Genomic DNA, 18,938 nt, shown 5'->3' with positions numbered 1-18,938 from the left:
ACCATCACCACCATGCTGAGAGAACTTGCCTCCGTCCCCAGGGGCGGGCAGCCCAGTGCCAGGGCGAAGCTCGGAGCAGCCCCGCCCACTCCCAGGACGCGGTCGAGAGCAGCTCGGTGGCACTGTCTTCCCAGAGTGACCACAGCGGCCACGGCCAGAGCCCTGGGCTAGGTGCTTTCAAGTATAGCCGCGCTGGACCCTTGCCATCGATGCGGGGGGGAGAGGTGACTGGGTCCTCACTTTACATTCAGAGACGCTGAGCCGCTGGTCCAAAGCCTGACATTCATTCACGCAATATTCACTCAACAAACGAATCAGGAGGGCCTGCCGTGCCTCAGGCACCGTGCCAGGCAGAGGACAGGTGTGTCCTGCCCTCTGGTCCTAGGGGCTGGTTCCCACTAACTGGAGCCCCCCTGCCAGGGTCCAAACCCCAGCTTCACCCTTAGGACGTCAGGAAGCCGCTTAGCGTCTCTATGCCTCACTTTCCTCAGCTGTAAGTGGAGAATAACAATGGTATCTACTATGTGGGGTTATTCTGAGGATTAAGTGAAATATCGCGGGTCCAGGTCAGAAGAGCTCCTGGCACGCAGGAAGTGTGCAGTGAATATGAACAGTTACGACCGAGCCAGGACCCGGGCCCACATCCCTCAGACACCCACGGCCACGTTCTTAACTCAAAGCTGGGCCAGGTCAGCGTCTTTGCTGTGCCCCTGCGCATGACCGGTGAGGGTCTATGTCTGCACTCAGAGGTGGGTTCCAGGGTCCCCTCTGCCAGCCGCCAGCTCGGACCGGCCGCTGGGCCTCTCTGAGCCTTGCTCTCTCCAGTCTTAGAACGGGCCCAGTGATGCTGCCCTCCTGCTCCCTGGGAGAAGCACCCAGAGTCCCCGGGGTCGCTGTAGCCCCTGCCCAGTGCACGGGACAGGCTCAGAGGGCCAGCTCTCCCCCCGCAGGGCTCATGGCTCAGCTGGGGCAGCCACACTCTGTGCCCTGCCACCTCTGGCTGCCGAGAGGGTTTGTGGCTGGTGCCGGGGAAGGGCTGGGCTCCCGGCCAGCCAAGGTTCTTCTCGCCTCTCAGGAAATAATTCCAACCCTCTGTGCTCACTGACCACACACGCCACTGACCAGAGGGCAGGAGGTCAAGCTGGACTGCCCGGTTGGGCACCTCCTGCCAGGACTATTACATTGGGTGGCCTCGTGAAAAAGAACTGAACAAGGAGCCAGACGGCCTGGGTAGATTCCCAGCCCTGCCAGCGGCTAACTGTGTGGCTTTGGGAAAGTCACTTAACCTCTCTGAGCCTCGGTTTCCATATCCGTGAAATGGCGTGGGCCAGGCTGCCTATTAGGAGCTGGTTGGCTGGTGGTATAAATGTGGTTTAGAACCTGAAAGTGGGCAGGGGGGTGAGGAAAAGATCAAAAGAGCCACCTTTCCAGCACTAAATACATAATGACTTGCAGAGATTCGCCCAGGGGCTGAAAGGCAAACCGAAGACTGGACTTGCCAGTGTGGCCCAGAGAGGCCCGGGGCTCCCAGGGGAGAGGCTCGCCCCAGGCTGCTTTCTTCTCCTGCCCACCCTGCAGGCCAACTGGGATCAAATCCGCAGCCACAACGGTCCCCATTGTGGCCGGTAAATCTGCCCGAGGTGTGGGGTTACGTTACCAGGCTCCGGGCCACCACCGCCAAGCAAAGGGTCAGGCTGACCTCCTTCCCGCCCCGTGGGCCCCGCTCCAGAAGCTGCAGGGCCAAGCCGGGCAGCAATCCGATCGCCCGCTGCATTCCCAGGCAGGCAGCTTCTCTGGGAAACCGATGGACAGGGGCATGAAGGGGTTGCAAAGGCTGGAGCCATCCCAGGCTGCCCGCGGGGTCGCAGGCCCTCTGCCCACAGGAGCGGGGCTGCAGCTGCCGCAGAGCGGAGACCCCAGGATGACAACTTCACCTGACATTTACCACGTGCCCGGCACAGCGTGCTGTACCTTACACGCATTCACCTACTTGGTGTCCCCGCAGCTCTGTCACGTAGATGCTATTGTCATCTCTGTTTCACAGACGGTGTAACAGGCACAGACAGGTTAAGCGGATTTCCCCAAACACCAGGATCTGAACCAAGGCATCAAGCCCAGAGGCCACTTCCCACAATGGCTTTCCAAAGAGTGGTCACTCAAAGCTGCGTTTTGAGCAAGGGCACAAAAACCCGAGTGCGAGGAAAAAGAGGGTTTGGGGGCCACGGCCACTGTTTCCAGCTCTCTGGGGCCTGGCAGGGGAGCAGACTTTCTCTCTGGCTCTAAAGAAGAGACCCAGAGGCCGGCCCCATGGCCGAGCAGTTAAGTTCACGCGCTCCACTTCGGTGGCCCAGGGTTTTGCCGGTTCGGATCCTGGGCGCGGACATGGCACCGCTCATCAGGCCATGCTGAGGTGGCATCCCTCAAGCCACAACTAGAAGGACCCACAGCTAAAAATATACAACTATGTACTGGGGGGCTTTGGGGAGAGAAAGGAAAAATAAAATCTTAAAAAAAAACAAAGAAGAGACCCAGGAACAGAGGGGACCCGCAGGGAGACATTTGTTTCTGTGCAAAATCTCCGTGGACGGATTTTAAATATTACACCATAATTTTTTTTTATGCCGTAGGCTCCCGTAACCCAGCAGTTGGTCCCCTGGATCGGCCCAAGGGGGCACAAGAACAAAATCAGAATTAACCTAGATGTCCAGCAGCAGGGCAGCACGGCTAAATAAACGATGATCCTCTCCAAAATCTACGGTGTATCAGTCAAGGAAAGAAAAAAGATTAATGGAAGCTCGCTGCGTAAAACCACGAAAGGATTTCCAAGATCCAATGTCAAACAGGGCAAGCAATTTGCAGAATGATGTACGACAAAACAATGTGCCCAACACACGCACGCACACTGCAACGGTCCCCATTCCTATCGCTTGTGTGTGCCAATGAATAGAGAAAGATCTAGAAGGATATCTCCTAAAGCAATGACAGTGACGATCAACTCTGCGGAGGAGGCTGGCTGTGGTTATCAAAAGGACTTTAGCTTTTTTGTAATATTTGGATTTTTTTTACAGCACAGTGTATTGGTATATTCCTTACATAATTAAAACTTAGTAAAACAACATAAAAAAGACACAGTGGGCTGCCTTGGGAACCAATGAGCTACTGGTCCCCGGAGGGATGCAAGCATCTGAGTTGGGGAGGAGGATGTGTGCATCACAGGAGAGGTGGGGCAGCTGGTCCTTCTGAACCTTGGAGCCTCATGGTGGGGGGACCGCAAAGCCCTTACTCTCCCCACAGCAGGAGTGGCTTTAGGGAGCACAGAGCATCAGGCCCTCAAGGAGGCAGAGGCCTCGGTGTGGCCCAGTCAGAGGCCCACAGGCCAGCCACTGAGAGTCCGCCTCCTGCTGTCCAGCCCCCCCACCACCCTCCTTGGTCCTCTTAGCCCCAGACCCTCTGTCCTGCAGCCCCCAGCCCCTGGCCAGCACACCCAGCATCGGCCTCAGACTCCCAGGGGTAGGGGCTGTGTCTCTGGGGTGGCCTCACATTGGGGGCGAGAGTTCAGGAGGGAAGAAGGAGAGACAGTGGACATGAAAAGCTCAGGCCGCTCTTGCCCAGGCGGGGGGAGTCTCCCGGCGGAGGGAGGGAGCAGGAGGAGACAGCAGAGAGTCCAAAAGGGCAGTGGAGCCTTTCTTGGCCACTGTCCTGGGCCGCGGGCCAGGTGCTCGGGGAGCGCAGGGAGCCACCGGCAGGTGCCAGGGAGGAATCTGGTTTCTACCTGAAACTGGGGGAGGGGGCCCCCCGGGGCCGGGCCAGAGAGTCCTCGCCTCACCGGCAGCCCAGGGAACGGGGACAGGGGCAGGGGACAGACCACCACGGCGGGGAGTCAAGGAGAGGGAGAGTGAGCTTAGTCACCCGGGAAGCAGAGACAGGGGCCAGGAGCAAAGGGCCAGACTGGGAGGGGCCCACCCGGGAGGTAAAGGGCAGGGGCATGCAGAACAGGCACAGGGGGTCCCGTGAGGACAGGGGTCACCTGGGACACACAGTGACAAGCACTGGCCCTGGGAGAGGGTGGGGCAGCAGCCCCAGAGCTGCCCTATCCCCCTGGGAGATCTTCGAGCCATGGCAAGTCCTGAGTCCAGCAGGGGCCCAGCTGAAGGCAGAGAGCCAGAGAGGCCCCCGGACTCAGGCTGTGAGGCTCCAAGCACGACCAAGGCCACTGCCACAAGGAAAGCCCCTCAGTGGCCCCTGGCCCTGAAGCCCGAGCCCAGCTCCAGCCTGCAGGATCCCAGCAGCTGGACTCCCCGAAGGCTGGCAGCCAGACAGCCCGGCCTGCAGCTTGGGGCCCGGCAGGCGGGGCTGCAGGACGGAGGGCAGGCTGGGCCATCCGCACAGGGGCCCCGGGAGGGTGTGTGGGCAGGGCTGCGGGAGACGGGCTCCCAGCACCCCCTCCCAGCGGGCTGGCCCTCTCAGCGGGCTCGCAACCACAGGCAGGGCCTGCAACCCTGGGCTCCTCCCAGCAGCCCCGGGACAGGGCAGGGCGGCTCCCCTCGGGACAGGAGGCTGTGCCAGAGCTGAGCAGCATGGCAGCAGCCCCCTGACACTGAGCCGTCTGCTCCCCCGAGCTGGCCCAGCTTGGGACGTTTACTGTCCCTTGCAACCTGAACCAAGGGTCCGCTCCTCAGGCCACCCATGGGGCTCAGCCTTGGCCCAGCATAGGGCTGCTGCAGGACGCGACTTCAGGCCATGGTCCACCGCTCACCTCCTCAACGGACCCCACGCCGTCACACATCAGCCTCCCGGTGCCTGGCCAGCCCCCAGCCGCAGCCTCAAACCTCAGCCCTCCCCGCTCTGGCCCCTCCTCAGAGCCTGGCTCTGGCCTCCCAGGGAGCAGCCGGCAGGCCTGCTTTGAGAGCTCACAACACCGTAGCATCAGGAAGGGGGGACAAGAGTGTTCCGCCATGGCCAGCCGACGACAGCAGGTGCTGACCCACGGACCAGGACGGCCTGGGAAGCCTGCCCCTCATGCCGGAGGCCTGCCTGCCGGTCCGGCCAGGACTGATTCCCGGGGCAGCCGACGTACGGGCTGGCCGCCTTGGAGGGGACAAGGAGAGTCCTGCTTTCCGCAACTTAGCCCCTGGGCCCCAGAAACACCTTCCTGAAGGCTGAGGACCAAAGAACACACCACCTGGATGGCCCTTCGGTCCTTGAGAGCACGTACTCGGCCATGATCTCTCCCACCTCAGGACCCCGGCCTCCAGGACAGTCTTTAAGTCACAGCTCCTCAGCCTGGCATTCAAGGCCCTCCCAGGCTGGCCCTGACGCGCCTCTCCAGGCCGTCTCTGCCACCTCTCCTCCAGACACCCGGGACCACTTGCCATTCCCTGAACCACCGGGTCCTCACGTCGCTTGCCTTTGTGCATTCTGTTCCCAGTGTCTAAAATGTCCTTCCCGCCTCCTCCACCCCGCCAACTCCTACTCGCCCTTCAAGGTCCGCTCAACGTCAATCCGGGGAAGCGGAACCCTCCTCTTCCTCCTCACCCCGTCCCTGAGCAAGTAGGCCACTTCCTACCTTCAACCACAGTTAGGATCTGGGCCAGGGCTGCTCACACTATTTGTGGCACAGACATTTTTTTTTTAAGTTTTCCAATCTGTTGCCAACCGATGCTCGTGTCAATGACAATAAGAACGGCGCGGCAACGTCAAGTGCGACATGAGTTTCCCAATACCTGCTCTCCTGTCTGGACGCGGGGCGCTGCAGAGGAGCCACACCCAGGACGGCCTCTCGCTGGCCCTCGCAGGGCCCTGCACCCGGCCTTCCCAGAGGACCCGCGCGCTGGCCCATCCAATTCAGGGCTCCACGCGCATCCACTGACCAAAGATCGGAGGGGAAGGTCCCAACCAGCCTGTGACAGGGCAGTACCTGCGCCAGGTGAGCGCGGAGACACACAGAGAGGGTGACCAGCCTGAGGCCATGGCTGGCCCACACTGTGCTTTCTCCGTACTTCCTGGCATGGCGGGGGCGGACACTTGGAACCTGCCAGACTCTCAGGCCACCCTCCCTCTCAGCGCAGGCTCCCGACAGCATTTCCACTGCAGTCACGGTGAGGCAGTCCCAGGCAGCGGTGAAGAGCCCGACTCCGGACTCGGACAGACCTGGGTTCAAATCCTGGCTCGGCCTTTCAGAGCTGTGTGACCTTGGGTAAGTCACCTCACTTCTCTGGGCCTCAATTTCTCCTCTGGAAACTGAGTCTAATAACAGCGGCGTGATGGGGCAGCATCGTGCATCAGGCAGGGCCCAGACACACCTACAAGCCTAGAAAGGTTTGGCCGCTGTGGACGTTTATAAAGGGCCTGGGACTGCCCAGCCAGAAACTGCCCTGTGTCCTCTCTTTCTGCTCATCCTCCCCCAAAACCTCAGTCTTCCTTTCAGGGTAAATCCCTCCCTGGCTAGGTTTGGCGATTTCCTATGAAGACAGCACCTCCCTGCCCCCCTCCTACCCTAGACGAAGGGGCTTCTCCTTTCTCACCCTCCCCTCTCCCTGGGACACCCTGAACCTCGGATCTTCTTCGCCTGGTCTCCAAGTACCAGCCCCCTCTGGCTGGTCTGGCTTTCCCTCTGGAACACAGCTGTCTAAGGAGGGGCCACCCTGTTTGGAATGGGGCCTGCAACCACCCCCTCCCCCGCCCAGAGCCCACCCTCCCTGTACCTTGGACAACGCTGAGTCCACCCCGGCTGGGTCCCAGTCGGCTGGCCCCATGAGAGGCTCCCTCCCCGCTGGGGCCGAGCGTACCGTGGGCTGCTCCCCGTGCCCCTCGGCGGTCCCGGAGCCTCCCAAGCCGGCCATCTCCATCCCCTGGGCATTGGGCGGCAGGATCCCTCCCCGGCCCTCACCCCCTTCTCTTGGGGAAAGTGTGAGAGTCGAGCAGCCACTCTGGGAAAGCTGACATTGTGGGGGTGGTTCCATATTTACTTGCTCGCTGACGTCCACAGCAGCCCAGCCCGGTGCCCGAGTCAAACGCGTCTTCCTGCCTGCCGGTCCCACTCTCGCCCCCCGCCCGGCTCTGGGCCCAGGAGACTGAGCCCCCGGTCACGCCCCTCCTCACCCCAAGTCCCTTCAGCCACGTTCCCCGGGGATGCCACCTCTGTCCCCTCAGGACAGGAGAGCTCTGCGCCACCGTAGATATCCATGCGGTGGCCGGACAGCCTCTCCTGTTGGGGGACAGGGCACAGACACCGGGCCATTCCGCTCTGATTCCAGGAGTGGGCACAGAGGAAGGGCTGCTAGATTCGGGGTTAGAATTTTAGCTTGGTTGCTCCCTAAACTGTGTGACCTCCAGCAAGTCACCTCCCCTCTCTGAGCCACTCTCAGCTATCAAATGGGGTCGTGACAGCTGGCTGCCTGCCTTCTGGGCTAATGATAAGGGACGGGGAGAAGGTGAAGCTGGGAAGAGAGTCCTGGGTGGCCCCAGGGGTGGAGGGGAAAGCCCTAGAAGGCACTGGCAGGCTCCAGAGGCCCAAGTGTGCCTCATTTGGCAGACACGTCCCCACCCTCAGCGCCCATCCTGATCGGAGACTGATGCGGGGGAGCAGGACGGCCAGCAGCCTCCCGCCAGCTCCACCTGCACCTCCCTCACCCAGTGTCACTTCATCCGAGGCTCCAGGTCTGTCCAAACAGACCCATGAGGTCCCTGGGTCGGGAGAGGGTCCTGAAGCCGGCTGAGGGCACCAAGAGCTTACAAATCAAATCTTTTTTCCAAGTGCCCAGGGGACCTGCAGGAATTGTTACGTAACACAAGTAGGCGACCCCTAAGGCTTCCTTTATAAATGTCGTTTCTCGAGGGGACTGGAGAAATTAGACTATGGCTGTGTGATCTGGAGCTAGTCACTTAACCTCTCTGAACCCAAGTTCCCTCATCCATACAGGGACGTAGAAGCGACCGCATGGGGCTCAAGATGCGCTCCTCTTAACTGTGCCTCTGAAAATACGGAGAAAAAAGTTTTCTTCCACGGAAGGTAGTACAGGACTGAAATTACTGTCTCCATTTCCAGAAAGGGAAACTGAGGCCCAGGCATGTTTGGCCTTGAACACAAGCCTGTGGGGGTGAGGGTCTGAAGGTGTGGGCAGGTCATCTTTAAGGAGAAAGACCGCCATCATGCAGTCACTCTCACGTCTGACACTGCTGTCCCCAACAAGGGGCACGAGACCTGCTCGGGGGTCATGACCTTACACCGGGAAGTGGCCCCAGAGCTGGCCTGTGCCACACGCCAGTGCCCCGCTTGGGGCTTCTTCCTCAGGGGCCTCCCTGAGGCTGACTCTGTTGTCACGCCCACTTTCAGGGGAGGAACAGACCACCCCAGAGGGCAGCCTCCCGCCCAGGGCTCCCGCAGCCAAGTGGCAGGGGCAGGACGGACCCCGAGGCCACACCCTTCCCCAGGGCACTGCGCTGTCCCCACCCGCCCGCTCCCTGGCCTCCTCTCAGTTGTCTCTCTTGCCGAGAGGCCAGTCCCAGACTCTTGTGGGGTCTCACCTGCACACACTAGGAAACCTGTGCCCCCAGAACTGTGCCCCACTGCGCCCCCTCTGAGCCCCAGAGCCGAGGGCCAGACCCTCCCCCGTCCCCTTTGGAACTGCCACCACCAGGCCCTCCCCCTCCACCCCCTCCTGCCGAGATTCCTGCGACAGCCCCTGGGCAGCCTCCCGCCCAGGCTGACCGCCAGGACCCGGATCTGACCTCCGTGTCAGGTTCCTCCTCTTAAAACCCTCGTGGCTCCCGTGGCCCCAAGACAGAGTGTAAACTGCTCGGCCAGCGGTCGCAACCTTCCACAGCCTGGCCGGGGCAAAGCCTCGGGGTCAGGCGGCCTGGGTTCAAATCTCAGCCACGCTGACCAGCTGGGACACCTCGGGCAGGTCGCTCCACCTCTCTGAGCCTCCATTTCCCGTTTCTCCTACAGAATGGGGAGATAATCGTCCTGGTCGCAGGGCGCTGCTGGGAAAGTGTCGGAGAGAAAGTGCACGTGGAGCGCTTTGCACGTAGTGAGCGCTCAATTCATTTGCTCGGTCCACAAATACCCGAGGCCTTACTGTGTGCTATGCATCGTCACAGGGAACGAAACTGACAAAAATCCCAGCTCCTTGGGAACGGACATTATAATGAAGGGAGGCAGCCAAAAACAAAAGAAAGAAAGAAAACAGAGGGCACGTCATAGTACTAAGGAGAAAAGGAGGAGGGAAGCAGCGGATGGCGGTGGGGAGGGTGTAATTTTAAAGAGGAAAAGTGCCCACGAGAAGGTGATATTTGAGCAAATCCTGATGGAGGTGAGGAAGTCTGCCATGGAGATCCAGGGAAAGGGAACAGCCAGTGCAAAGGCCCTGAGGCAGGATCAGGACTGATGTGTTGATGTTATTATTATTATTATTCTCTTTCCAGCCTCATCTCCCTCCACCTCCTCTCTCACACACACTCTCCAGCCAGATGCACCACAGAGGCCTCCAAGCCCTCACGTGTGCCCACGCCTTTGTACAAGCCGTACCCCAGGCTGGAATACCTCACCCTTCTTTGCTCTCCAGATCCTACTCATCCTTCAAAACCCAGCTGAGAAGCCTCCTCCGCCAGGAAGCTCTCCTTGACGTGGAGTCATGGCCATCCCCCTTACACCCTTCTGGCGTACCTGCAGCTGCTCGCCTCCCACGCTGGGGTGTGGTTTCTGTAGGGGCAAGGACGGGGTCCCCACTGCCTAGCACCGTGCCTGGCACAGGGACAGCAGTGTGCACCAGAGGCACGACGGAAGGACTGGAGGACACCCAGACCACACGTCCCCTGCAGCCCCTCTTCCAGAGCCTTAGCGGGGCCGCCTCCCCACCCCCACCGAGGGCGGCCGCACCGTGTGAACACCGGCCTTTCTAACGCAGATATAAATCTGCAATCGGAAACAGGCTTTTTAAAAATAACAGCAGAGTTCTCTTTCTTCCTCCTTGTTTTTTTTCTTTCTGCATGGCTTATTTTTCCGGTGCAGCCCCTGGGCCAGCTGTGGGGAAGCCCCTCCCGGGCCCCACTCTGAGCACACGGGGCCAGGGCCTCCCAGGACTCCCAGGCCCCGGCAGGGGTGGAGATGCCCCAGATGGTCTAACCAGCCCTGGCACCAAGGCCAGAAACGCCTCTATATTAGGCGGGTGCTGCCTCCTGGAAACTTGTTCCCGAAAACCTCAGGTGACGTTTCCAAAGGAGCCTCTCCTTGGTGGCTCTGGGGTCCTCTGCCCTCACTCTAAGAGGGCGTCCCTGAGGAGGCGGCCTCAGACCGCCGGGGTTCCAATCCTGGCCACGCCACTGCGGACCCCTCTATCTCTTACTTCACTTCCTGGGGCTCAGGCTCCCCATCTGTGAAATGGAAATAATAATATCAACCCTGTGCAGCTGTTTTCTGCATAGGGTACGTGCCGTGCTTAGTACCACATCTGGCACACAACAAGCCCTCAGTAAGCATCAGCGGCCATCATCATCATCATCTTCATCTTCATCGACCCTGGATCTCCTGGTCTGAGGCCCCATCACTGGATCCTGTACTTTCCAGGTCAGCAGAGACCTCGAGGGGCTGTGAAACCTCACAGTCTTGCCCTCCCAGAATTTCCTCTCGTACATCCCAGGAAGGCGGCCCTTCTGGGGCAGGCACACCCGTAGGACGGGGAGCTTGGGGTCCATACTCTGCAGGCGAGTCACTTTCCCTGCCATGCTGGACCTCCCTGCCCACACCCCAGGGAAGCAGCGTTCCTGAAGGCTGCCCTTAGCCCCCAGCACACGGGTAGTCTGCAGCTGACGCTCAGGGATTCATCAGAAGGTATTTACTGAGCGGCTCTTGTGCGCAAATGTACAAGCCACCCCAGGCCCCGCCCTTGCGGAGCCTGTGGTCTGATGAAAGAAGGAGACTGCAATCAATAATGACACCAACAAATGCAAAATTGCTCCTGAGACCAGTGCTACCAAGGAGAGACACGTGGGGCCATGAGACATTGTCGTGGGTGGTTGGAGCTAATCAGGGAGAGCTTCCCTGAAGAGGTGATGCTGAAGCTGAAAGAGGAAGGATGAGGAGGCCTAAGCAGGAGTGGAACGCACGGCTAGAGCAGAGGGACAACAGGAGGAAACCGCCACGTTAGGTGGAACACGGCAAATGGGGCCCCATGGGGTCTGGAGGGCTTCCTGTCTTTCTCCTAACAGCAGGGGGGAGTCCCTGAAGGTTTTTCCCAAATACGTCCCCTGGCTGCCGAGGAGGAGCCCCCCCCAAATCTGCGTGTGGGTGCCTGTCTCAGCCTGGAATGCTCCTCGAGTCCCTGCTCCAGTCAGGACAGGCCAGGTCGTGTGGCAGTAACAAACAGCCCCGCCACCTCAGGGTTTAGTTATCACTCATGCTGCACGTCCATCGTGGGGCTCCACTCACGCAGTGACACAGGGACCCAGGCTGGCAGACGCAGCCACCATCCCGCCCGCCACCACCACCTTCCACGCACAGGAGTAGGGCACGCTGGAGGGTCTCACGCCAGCAACACAGTGCTTTGGCCCAGAAGGGACATGCATGGCTGAAGTTCACACCTCACCGGCCGGCCACAGGGCCCCGCCCAAGCACAAGGGGACCTTGATTCCATCCTACCGTGTGCCTGGACGAACTGGAAATATTTAGGGGGTGGCATGAGGACCACCAGGTGCTTTTCCACCCCTTCGCATCCTCCGCCACCCTTCACTCATTCATTAGATGGCAACCTCTTCGGCATTCCAGGAGGGGGAGCACGTGCAGGACACAGCAAGGCACGGAGCACGGAGCGCAGAGAGACCCAGGGAGGGTGGGAGATGAGGACGGGGCCAGGCCACTCAGGGCCTTTCAGGTCATGGTGACAGGGGGGTTCGTTATCCTAAAAGCACTGGGAAGACTTTTGGGTGTCATCAGCAGGAAACGGGAGGCCTGACGCCATCCTCTGTGAACAATCTGAGTGCGATGCTGAGATTGGTGCGAGGGGGCACTGCGGGTGGACAGCTAAGGGCCTCCTGCTGTTGTCCCCAGGAAAGTGGTGGCTTGATGAGCATGCTGGGGAGAGGGGGATGGCTTCAATATAGAGACTGATCTGGACCTGGAGATGGTTTGGACTGGGGCGAGGGATCAGAGACACAGAGGCTTCTGCCTTAAGGACCAGTAGGAGGGTGGCAGCCTTGGCCGAGGTCAGAGCCCCGGAGCAGGTTTAGGGAGGAAGGTTATGGGCCAGCCTTGGACCGCATGTTGGCCATAACTATGAGATAGCCAGAGGGCAGGCCAAGGAGGCGGCTGAAGAAACAGCTATGACGCCTGACTCCTAGTTCAGTGCTCCCTACTTCCTTCCTCCTCGGCAACAACCTAGAACCAGGGAGACCCCGCTTCCCCATGTAAGTCCCGGAGAGGAGAGATTCAGAGGGCAGAGGTCTTGCTTGACACGAAGGAGAGCAAAGTTACCGAGCTCATCGAGCCCAGGGGTCTAGAGGACAGCACTGTAACTCAGGTCAAAATCGTACCACAGTGTGGAGGTGGATCAAGGGCTCCTGGGACATGCGAGGGGAGCCCCTCAGCTGTCACCAGGGAAGGGAACGAGACCCCGCCCAGCTGCTGCTTGGGGGCCCTGTGGGTTTGGGACTGGATGGACCTGGGTGGGGCCGATATTCACGGGAGAGAGAAAAATACGTCTTAAACCATCATCAGCCCTGGGCCAGGCGTTTCATCTCTGCTATCTCATTTGATCTCACAGCTGCCTTGCCAGACAGGCTTCGTTGGCGTGGTTTTGGGGACGGAGAACCAAGGTTCGGAGAGGTCAAAGGTAACTGTGCCAAGTCCAAAGTGGAAGTTCCCGGCGGGAGGGCGGGGGGCAGGACTCCGATGGAAAGGCCCCTTTTCATTAAACGAAGCAACCAGCCTGGGCTCCATGCCCACGAGAGGTTTTCAAGCACGTGCTCACACGGAATTCTGCTTGCCCGCCTCTCAGAGCTGGTGGGCAAAGGCCACACTCCACTCCCCAGGCAAGGAGCCTGCAGCCGTTACTTAGAGCCCACGGACCCCACACCTCCGCCACCTTCCTTCGCCAGGGGGACTGTGGCAAAGGCAAGCTGGCAGGCCCCAGGCATCACGCTCCACGGAAAATTCTTTTGCTCCAGCACAGACAAAAACCCCAAAGTTTATAGCGTTTCCGGGCCTCCAGAGCCGTCTCTCATGATCGCCTCCCGTCCCCGCGCACAAAGAACTGGGTGTTTCCTTCTAGCCGCTCTAAATTATAGACCACAGCCTTTCTCCACATGAAGCAGACGTCTAAGAAAGAAGAGAGGCTTAACATCCTCCTCCCCGAAGTCCCGGCCCGTCCGGGGGTCTAAGCCCCCTATGGCCCACGCCGGTTCGAGACCCAAGCAACTTTTCAATAGCCAGCGTCGCCCATCGCCCAAGACATTCGGATTCTCTTTGCCCCAACTTGCCTAGGGTGTGCCGGCCTTGACCGCAGAAAGGTCACCCACCGGCCGCTAAGTTCCTGCAGTTTCTGCCTCTGAGAGCACCTTGGGGATTGCGAGTGGGGGATGGAGAGAGTCCCCGAAGTCCGCACAGCCGCTAAGATTTAAAATAGATTCCAGAAGCGGGCTCGGGCTCGGCCGCCTGGGGCGGGAAACCGAGCCCCGCATTGGAAGACACCCCCACCGCAGCCCGGAGCCCCCGATCCCCCAGCTCGGCCCCAAGCACCGAGCCCAAAGAGCCCCCGAAAACTAGGCCAGCGGCTGCGGCCGGCCCTGCAGCCCGCGGCGCCCCGCCCCGCCCGAGTCACCGCGCTCCCATTGGTCGGCGGCCACGTCCGTCAGCGGGCGGCACCGCGGCGCCGAGAAAAGGCTACATTGTAACAAGGCGAGCGAGCAGGAGCTAGCCGGGCGGAAGGAGGCGGAGGGGCGGCCCCCGGAGCCCGCGGCGGCGGCGGCGGCGGCGGCGGCTACCTGCCGAGGGTTAACCCCCCTCGGGCCCGGGGCGAACCGGCCCCCGGCCCGCGCCCCCCGATCGCCCACCCGGGCCCCCGATCGGCCGGCCCCGGGTCCCCGCCGCGCGCCGCCCCCGCTCGCTGGCCAGCTGCCGAGCGCTCTCCGAAGCCATTTTCAATGGCCACATTGGCTACCGGGCTGACTCACCTTCCCGGGAACGCTGCGGCAGCCGCGGGGCCCGGGCCGCGCGGGCGGCCCGGAGGGCGGCTCGGCGGAGGCGGCGCGGCCCCGGCTGGCGGCCCCGCGGCGGGAGCGGCCGCGCGGCGGGCGCGCGGGTCCCCAAAGTTTCAGCGCCAGCCTCGGCGCGGCGGCGGCGGCGGCGACTCGCTGCTGCTCTCCTCCCCTGCTTTGACCACCATCTTATTAGTACAGGAAATGACATGGAAAACGGAAGAAAGCGGCGTTTGGGGCAGACGCGGACCCCCCAATTCAGGGGCCGGAGCCGGGACTCACCAGCCGCGTCCCCACCCCGTCCCGGAGCCACCGCCCGGGGCCCCCTCGGCCCCTGCCCCGCGCCCTGCCCGGAGGGGGGCACCGGCTTCTCGCACCCGAAAGGCCGGGGCGACTTCGCTCCTCCAGCCCGCGGAGAAATCGAGAAAAAAATAAATAAATGAAAAGAGAGAAGGTTAAAAGAACTTTCGAACTGGGACACTTTTTTGTGGTGGGAATTAAAAGTTCTACAATTTCAAAAAGCCTCTCCGGGCGGGGAGACGACTCCTGGGCTCCCGCGGTCCCCTGGCCGCCCACCTGGAACCCAGCAGTCGCGGGGGGGGGGGGGGGGGGAGGAATAAGTGCGTTTATATTTTTAACCCTTTCGGGTTCCCACGCCCGCGGCGGGCCCCCGCCAGGCCCGGTTAACCCTTTGCGCGCCCAGCAGTTTGGAGACACGAACTGAAGCGGTGACGCGTGGGCGTCTCGCTGAAAGCGGGGGGCGAGGGGCCGGGGGTCGTCGAAGACGTTCACACTTGAGGTGCGACTGCAGTCTTCAGGTTGCGAGCCGCACGTGTTCCTCAAATCGAAATTGTTCCAGGGGTTGAGATTCCCGGGCCCTGGCTGGCTTGGAAAAAATGTCGAAGGCGGGCTCGCTCGCTCGGTTCCTCAGTTTCTCCCTCCGTGAAGTGGGACGCACCGTCACAGAGAGACTGAAGGAAGCGAGGGAAAGACGGGGAGGAATTTGCACGGAGGCAAAGTGTTTAGAAGTCGAAAAGGCTTCCCTCGGCGTCTAGAAAACCGACGGGCTGTGATGGGCAGGGGACGCGGTGGGCGGGATGGCGTAACCAAGACAACCGTTCCCAAAATAGCTCCTTTCTCCCCGGCGTTGTCTGCGAGGCGTGCGCGGGACTGCGAGGTCTGCCCGGCCCGGGAGGGCTGTGCTGCGCTGGTTCCAAAGCCCGGGCCACACCCCCAGGCGGAGGTGACCCGGAGGGATTCGATCCCAGGATGGCGCTCGGGTGAGGCGCTGCACAGTGAGGGGCGGCCCGCCCCCCGAACGTCCCCTGAAGCTCTGCAAGGGTTGGCACCGGCGGCCTCCGGCGGTACCACTCCAGGGAAGCCTCCTCCCGAGGGGATGGGGTTGCGCATCAGCCTCACAGCTGGCTGGGAGCCTGGCCCCGGGTCAGCGTCCCTGGTCAGGCCCCAAGACTGCTGTGTGCCGCTTGGAATCTGGGTGTTGGAGGGAGAAGCCCTGTCTGCTTCAGAGCATCATCCGTTTCTCTTGACTCTGACATCACGAATGCAGACGTTTGAAATCCCAGTCTGTTACTTGCTGTGTGATCCGGAGTAAGTGACCGCCCTTCTCTGAGCCTCGGTATCTGCGAAGTGGAGCACACTAATAACCCACATGGCCAGCTCTGTGTGAGCGGCTATGAGTGTATTTAAAGGGCCCAGCACCGGCTGCTCTCAGTAGGTGCTCAAGTAACAGTCACTAAGGCCAGAATGATGTGACATTCGATACAAGTCTAAAAGTTTCCTGAGTGTGTCCGCTCTGTGCCAGGCAGAGTAGTGGGTGCTGCTGAGTACTGAGAAGAGTTCGACAGGTCCCTTCCAGGAGGTCTGGGTCTGGCCAGGAGTTGGAGGCGCTGGCTCCCAGCTCACTCGAATTAATTCAGGCGTGAAGGCACAGCGGCCACCCTAGCAGTGTCCGGAGGGCAGGAGAAGGACGCTGAGGAGGGAGCCACTTACCCCTTCTGAGCGGGAGGTCCCACCGAGGAAGTGATGTCAGAGCTGGGCCCTGAGACGGGGTTGGAACTTCCACCCGTGGTGGGATGATCCTCCGGGAAGGCGGACGGCGCCGGCAGACCTGCAGGTGTCCAAGGGCCCGGGTGAGGGTCTGGTCGAGGCGGCTGGAGTAGAGAGTGGATGCAGCAGACGGACAGGAGACGAGACCAGGAAGCCGAGTGGACAGAGAGAGTGTGGTCACAGCCTCCAAAAAGCAAAAGGGCTTTGAGAGAATGAGCTGGTAGGAGAGGCAAGGAGGGAGTTTTGCCTCGTGGGGCTGGTTTTCTATTTTGGTCTCCTGTCCATTTGGCCCCATCCGCTTCTCTGCCGGGAGCGGTTGGTCCTGGGCTGCGACCGTGGAGTGTGGGGCTGTGCCTCGGCGTTCCAGGCTCCAGGACTCACGCTCGGGGAGCACAGAGACTCTGCGAGGTCCAGAGACCCAGGTCTGAGGCCCAGCCTGCAGGCCCCTGCTGTGCAACCCAGAGCACATGATGCTTCCCTTCTGGACACCGGTTTCTTCCTGCATGACACACAAAGTATAGACCAAGGGCCCTACATGCCTCCCTCAAGAAGCTGCCCCAGAGCCAGGTAATCAAGCAGGGGTTGGGATGAATAGAGCACATGGCACCCACTTTCTGGGCCATTACCGTCTGACTCTTAATAATCCAAGGCAGAGATCATCGTCACTATTTTTACAGGCAGAGAAAGCACGCTCAGAGAGGTTAAGAAACCACCCCGAGGCCACACAGCTAGTTAGAGGCTGGGTAGATTCAAACCCAGGTCTGCCTGCCCTCCCTTGCTCAGTGTCTTCCCATCTTGCACATTTCTAGTCTGTTGTCCTTTTCCGTAACGCAGCTTTTCAGCCTAAAGATTGGTAAAAGATTTCCCTAATTTCTCCCCCAGGCGTATCACACAAAAGGAGCTGACCAGAACTTTGAGATGTGAGGCCAGGTACTTCATGACCTCCCCCTGCAAGAAATGTGACAATCGCAGTCACCTCCAGGTCCCCACAAGGACGTCGAGATCTTCTAAGTCAATGAAGCTCAGCCCTTTGGAAGGCAAAGCTGATCTGAGACCTTTTTCATCTGCTAATAATAGTGATACCCAAGCAAAACGTACATCCAATGAGCTGCAAGTTAAACGCCCGCTCCATCACTGGAGATTCACTTCCATATTTGCTATAAATAAGGACACTGTTTATTGCGTCAGTTAATGACCCCTCCTAAAGCCTCAAGGGAGAAATTTCACTCAGGATTTAGTCCCTGGAAAAAACTAAAACTGAAAACCAACCGCATTTCCCCCGAGGAACTGGCAACCGTCTCCCTTGCTAATAAGAAGAGCTCCGTAACTGATGAAGTTTCCCTTTTTGCACAGGCTGCCAGGAAGCTCGGAGCCAAATTCCACCCTCATTCCCAACCACTTTGGCAGTTGCTTTCTCCTCGTTCCTGCTGTCCCACTTCTAATCCTACCGACTCTGCCTTGTTTGTTCTGCCTTGTATTAAAGATAGCCCCCTTTTTAATGGCAAGAAATAAATTTAAAATGAATCCACATTTGGAAGAGTTGCTGATGGGTCCTGGATTCCATGCGCCTTGTGTTAAGCCAGGCATGGTTCTCTCCTGGTCTTGTGCACTCGCCCGACAGCTGAGGGATCCCTCTCTTGGAAGGAAGGAGGGGCTGGCTTAGGACCAAGGGATTCCGCACCCAGCTGTCCGCGGCACTAAATTCATGTGCCCCGGGGCAGATCTTCATTGCTGTTTTTCACTCTGGACAAGCAGCTTGCGGCCCTCCTGCCAGCTCCCCAGGAAGACAAACCATTGTCCCATACCGTCCCCCCGAAGGTGTCCCCCCTTAGTCCGTCCTATTGAGGCCTGACGGGGAACAGACTCCTCATTTCTACGGAAGCCACTGCCACTTACGGACTGCTTACCATGTACCCGACAAGGTGAGGGGTTGGGGTGGGGGGATAGCGGGGTGGGGGTGAAGGGGCAGCTTTAGGTCACGAGTACAGGGAAGGCCACTCTGAGAGGTGGCATTTCAGGGGGAGTCTTGACACATAAAGGAGCCGGCGCCACCCAGAGCTGAGTAGAAGTGGTCCTCGGCAGGGGACACAGCCCTTGCAAAGGTCCTGAGGCAGGACTTGGCTGGGCTTGTCTACAAGGTGGCGGAAGGCCGGCGTGCCCAGAGCGTCGTGTGGAAGGGGCGCCCGGGGAGGAGACGAGGGGGACAGTGGACGTGCCCTTCCACGGTCTGGTTTATTTCAAGCGCAGTGGAAGCCGCTGGCGACTTTGCAGCTGGGGAGATGCAGGACCTGAAGGATGTTTCGCCTCGTCTCCTCGGCTGCCCTGTGGCTACTGACATCCACCGATGGCCAGGTGAGGAGGTAGGCAGGCCCCTCCCACGGAGACCACCCGCCTACATAGACCATCTCATTTAATTGTCCCCACGTTAGAGCGGAGGGTGATGTGGCCTCGTCTCCTCCCGGCTGCCTGGCATCTGACGTCCCTCCAGGGACTGGGGACTTCTCCCCTGCTGAGCCCCGGGGAGGAGCAGCATGCGCCCTGTCCCCCCCTGCCCACTAGAGAAGCTGAAAACACCACAAACGCCCTCTCCCAGGGCTAAAGTCTGAAGGTTTGAGTTCCCCTAGGTTCACGTGTTGAAACTGACCCCCAACGGGATGGTGTTAGGAGGCGGGGCCTTGGGG

At 60.2% G+C, this 18,938-nt stretch overlaps 2 protein-coding genes across 6 annotated transcripts in view; one reads left to right on the top strand and one right to left on the bottom strand.

Annotated features, from left to right (window-relative positions):
- Nucleotides 1-14,760, bottom strand: part of PRDM11 (PR/SET domain 11) — an 83,777-nt gene extending 69,017 nt beyond the window's left edge. Inside the window, exon 1 of one of the 5 annotated variants that reach the window (XM_070487573.1) lies at nt 14,167-14,760. Coding sequence is in view for 3 of the 5 variants with exons in the window: in XM_070487571.1 (XP_070343672.1) it covers nt 6,705-6,962 (258 nt within the window). In the remaining 2 variants the exon portion in view is untranslated. Of the gene's footprint in view, nt 1-6,704; nt 8,480-14,166 lie in introns of those variants that run through there. The other 4 variants (XM_070487576.1, XM_070487571.1, XM_070487574.1 and 1 more) reach the window with 4 other exon arrangements.
- Nucleotides 1-18,938, top strand: part of TP53I11 (tumor protein p53 inducible protein 11) — a 456,279-nt gene that overhangs the window by 257,017 nt on the left and 180,324 nt on the right. The gene's annotated exons all lie outside the window — the stretch shown is intronic.

The sequence above is a fragment of the Equus asinus genome, chromosome 17 (assembly GCF_041296235.1).
Source record: "Equus asinus isolate D_3611 breed Donkey chromosome 17, EquAss-T2T_v2, whole genome shotgun sequence".
In the NCBI taxonomy this organism is placed as follows: domain Eukaryota; kingdom Metazoa; phylum Chordata; class Mammalia; order Perissodactyla; family Equidae; genus Equus; species Equus asinus.
This window is presented reverse-complemented; position numbering and strand designations above follow the sequence as displayed.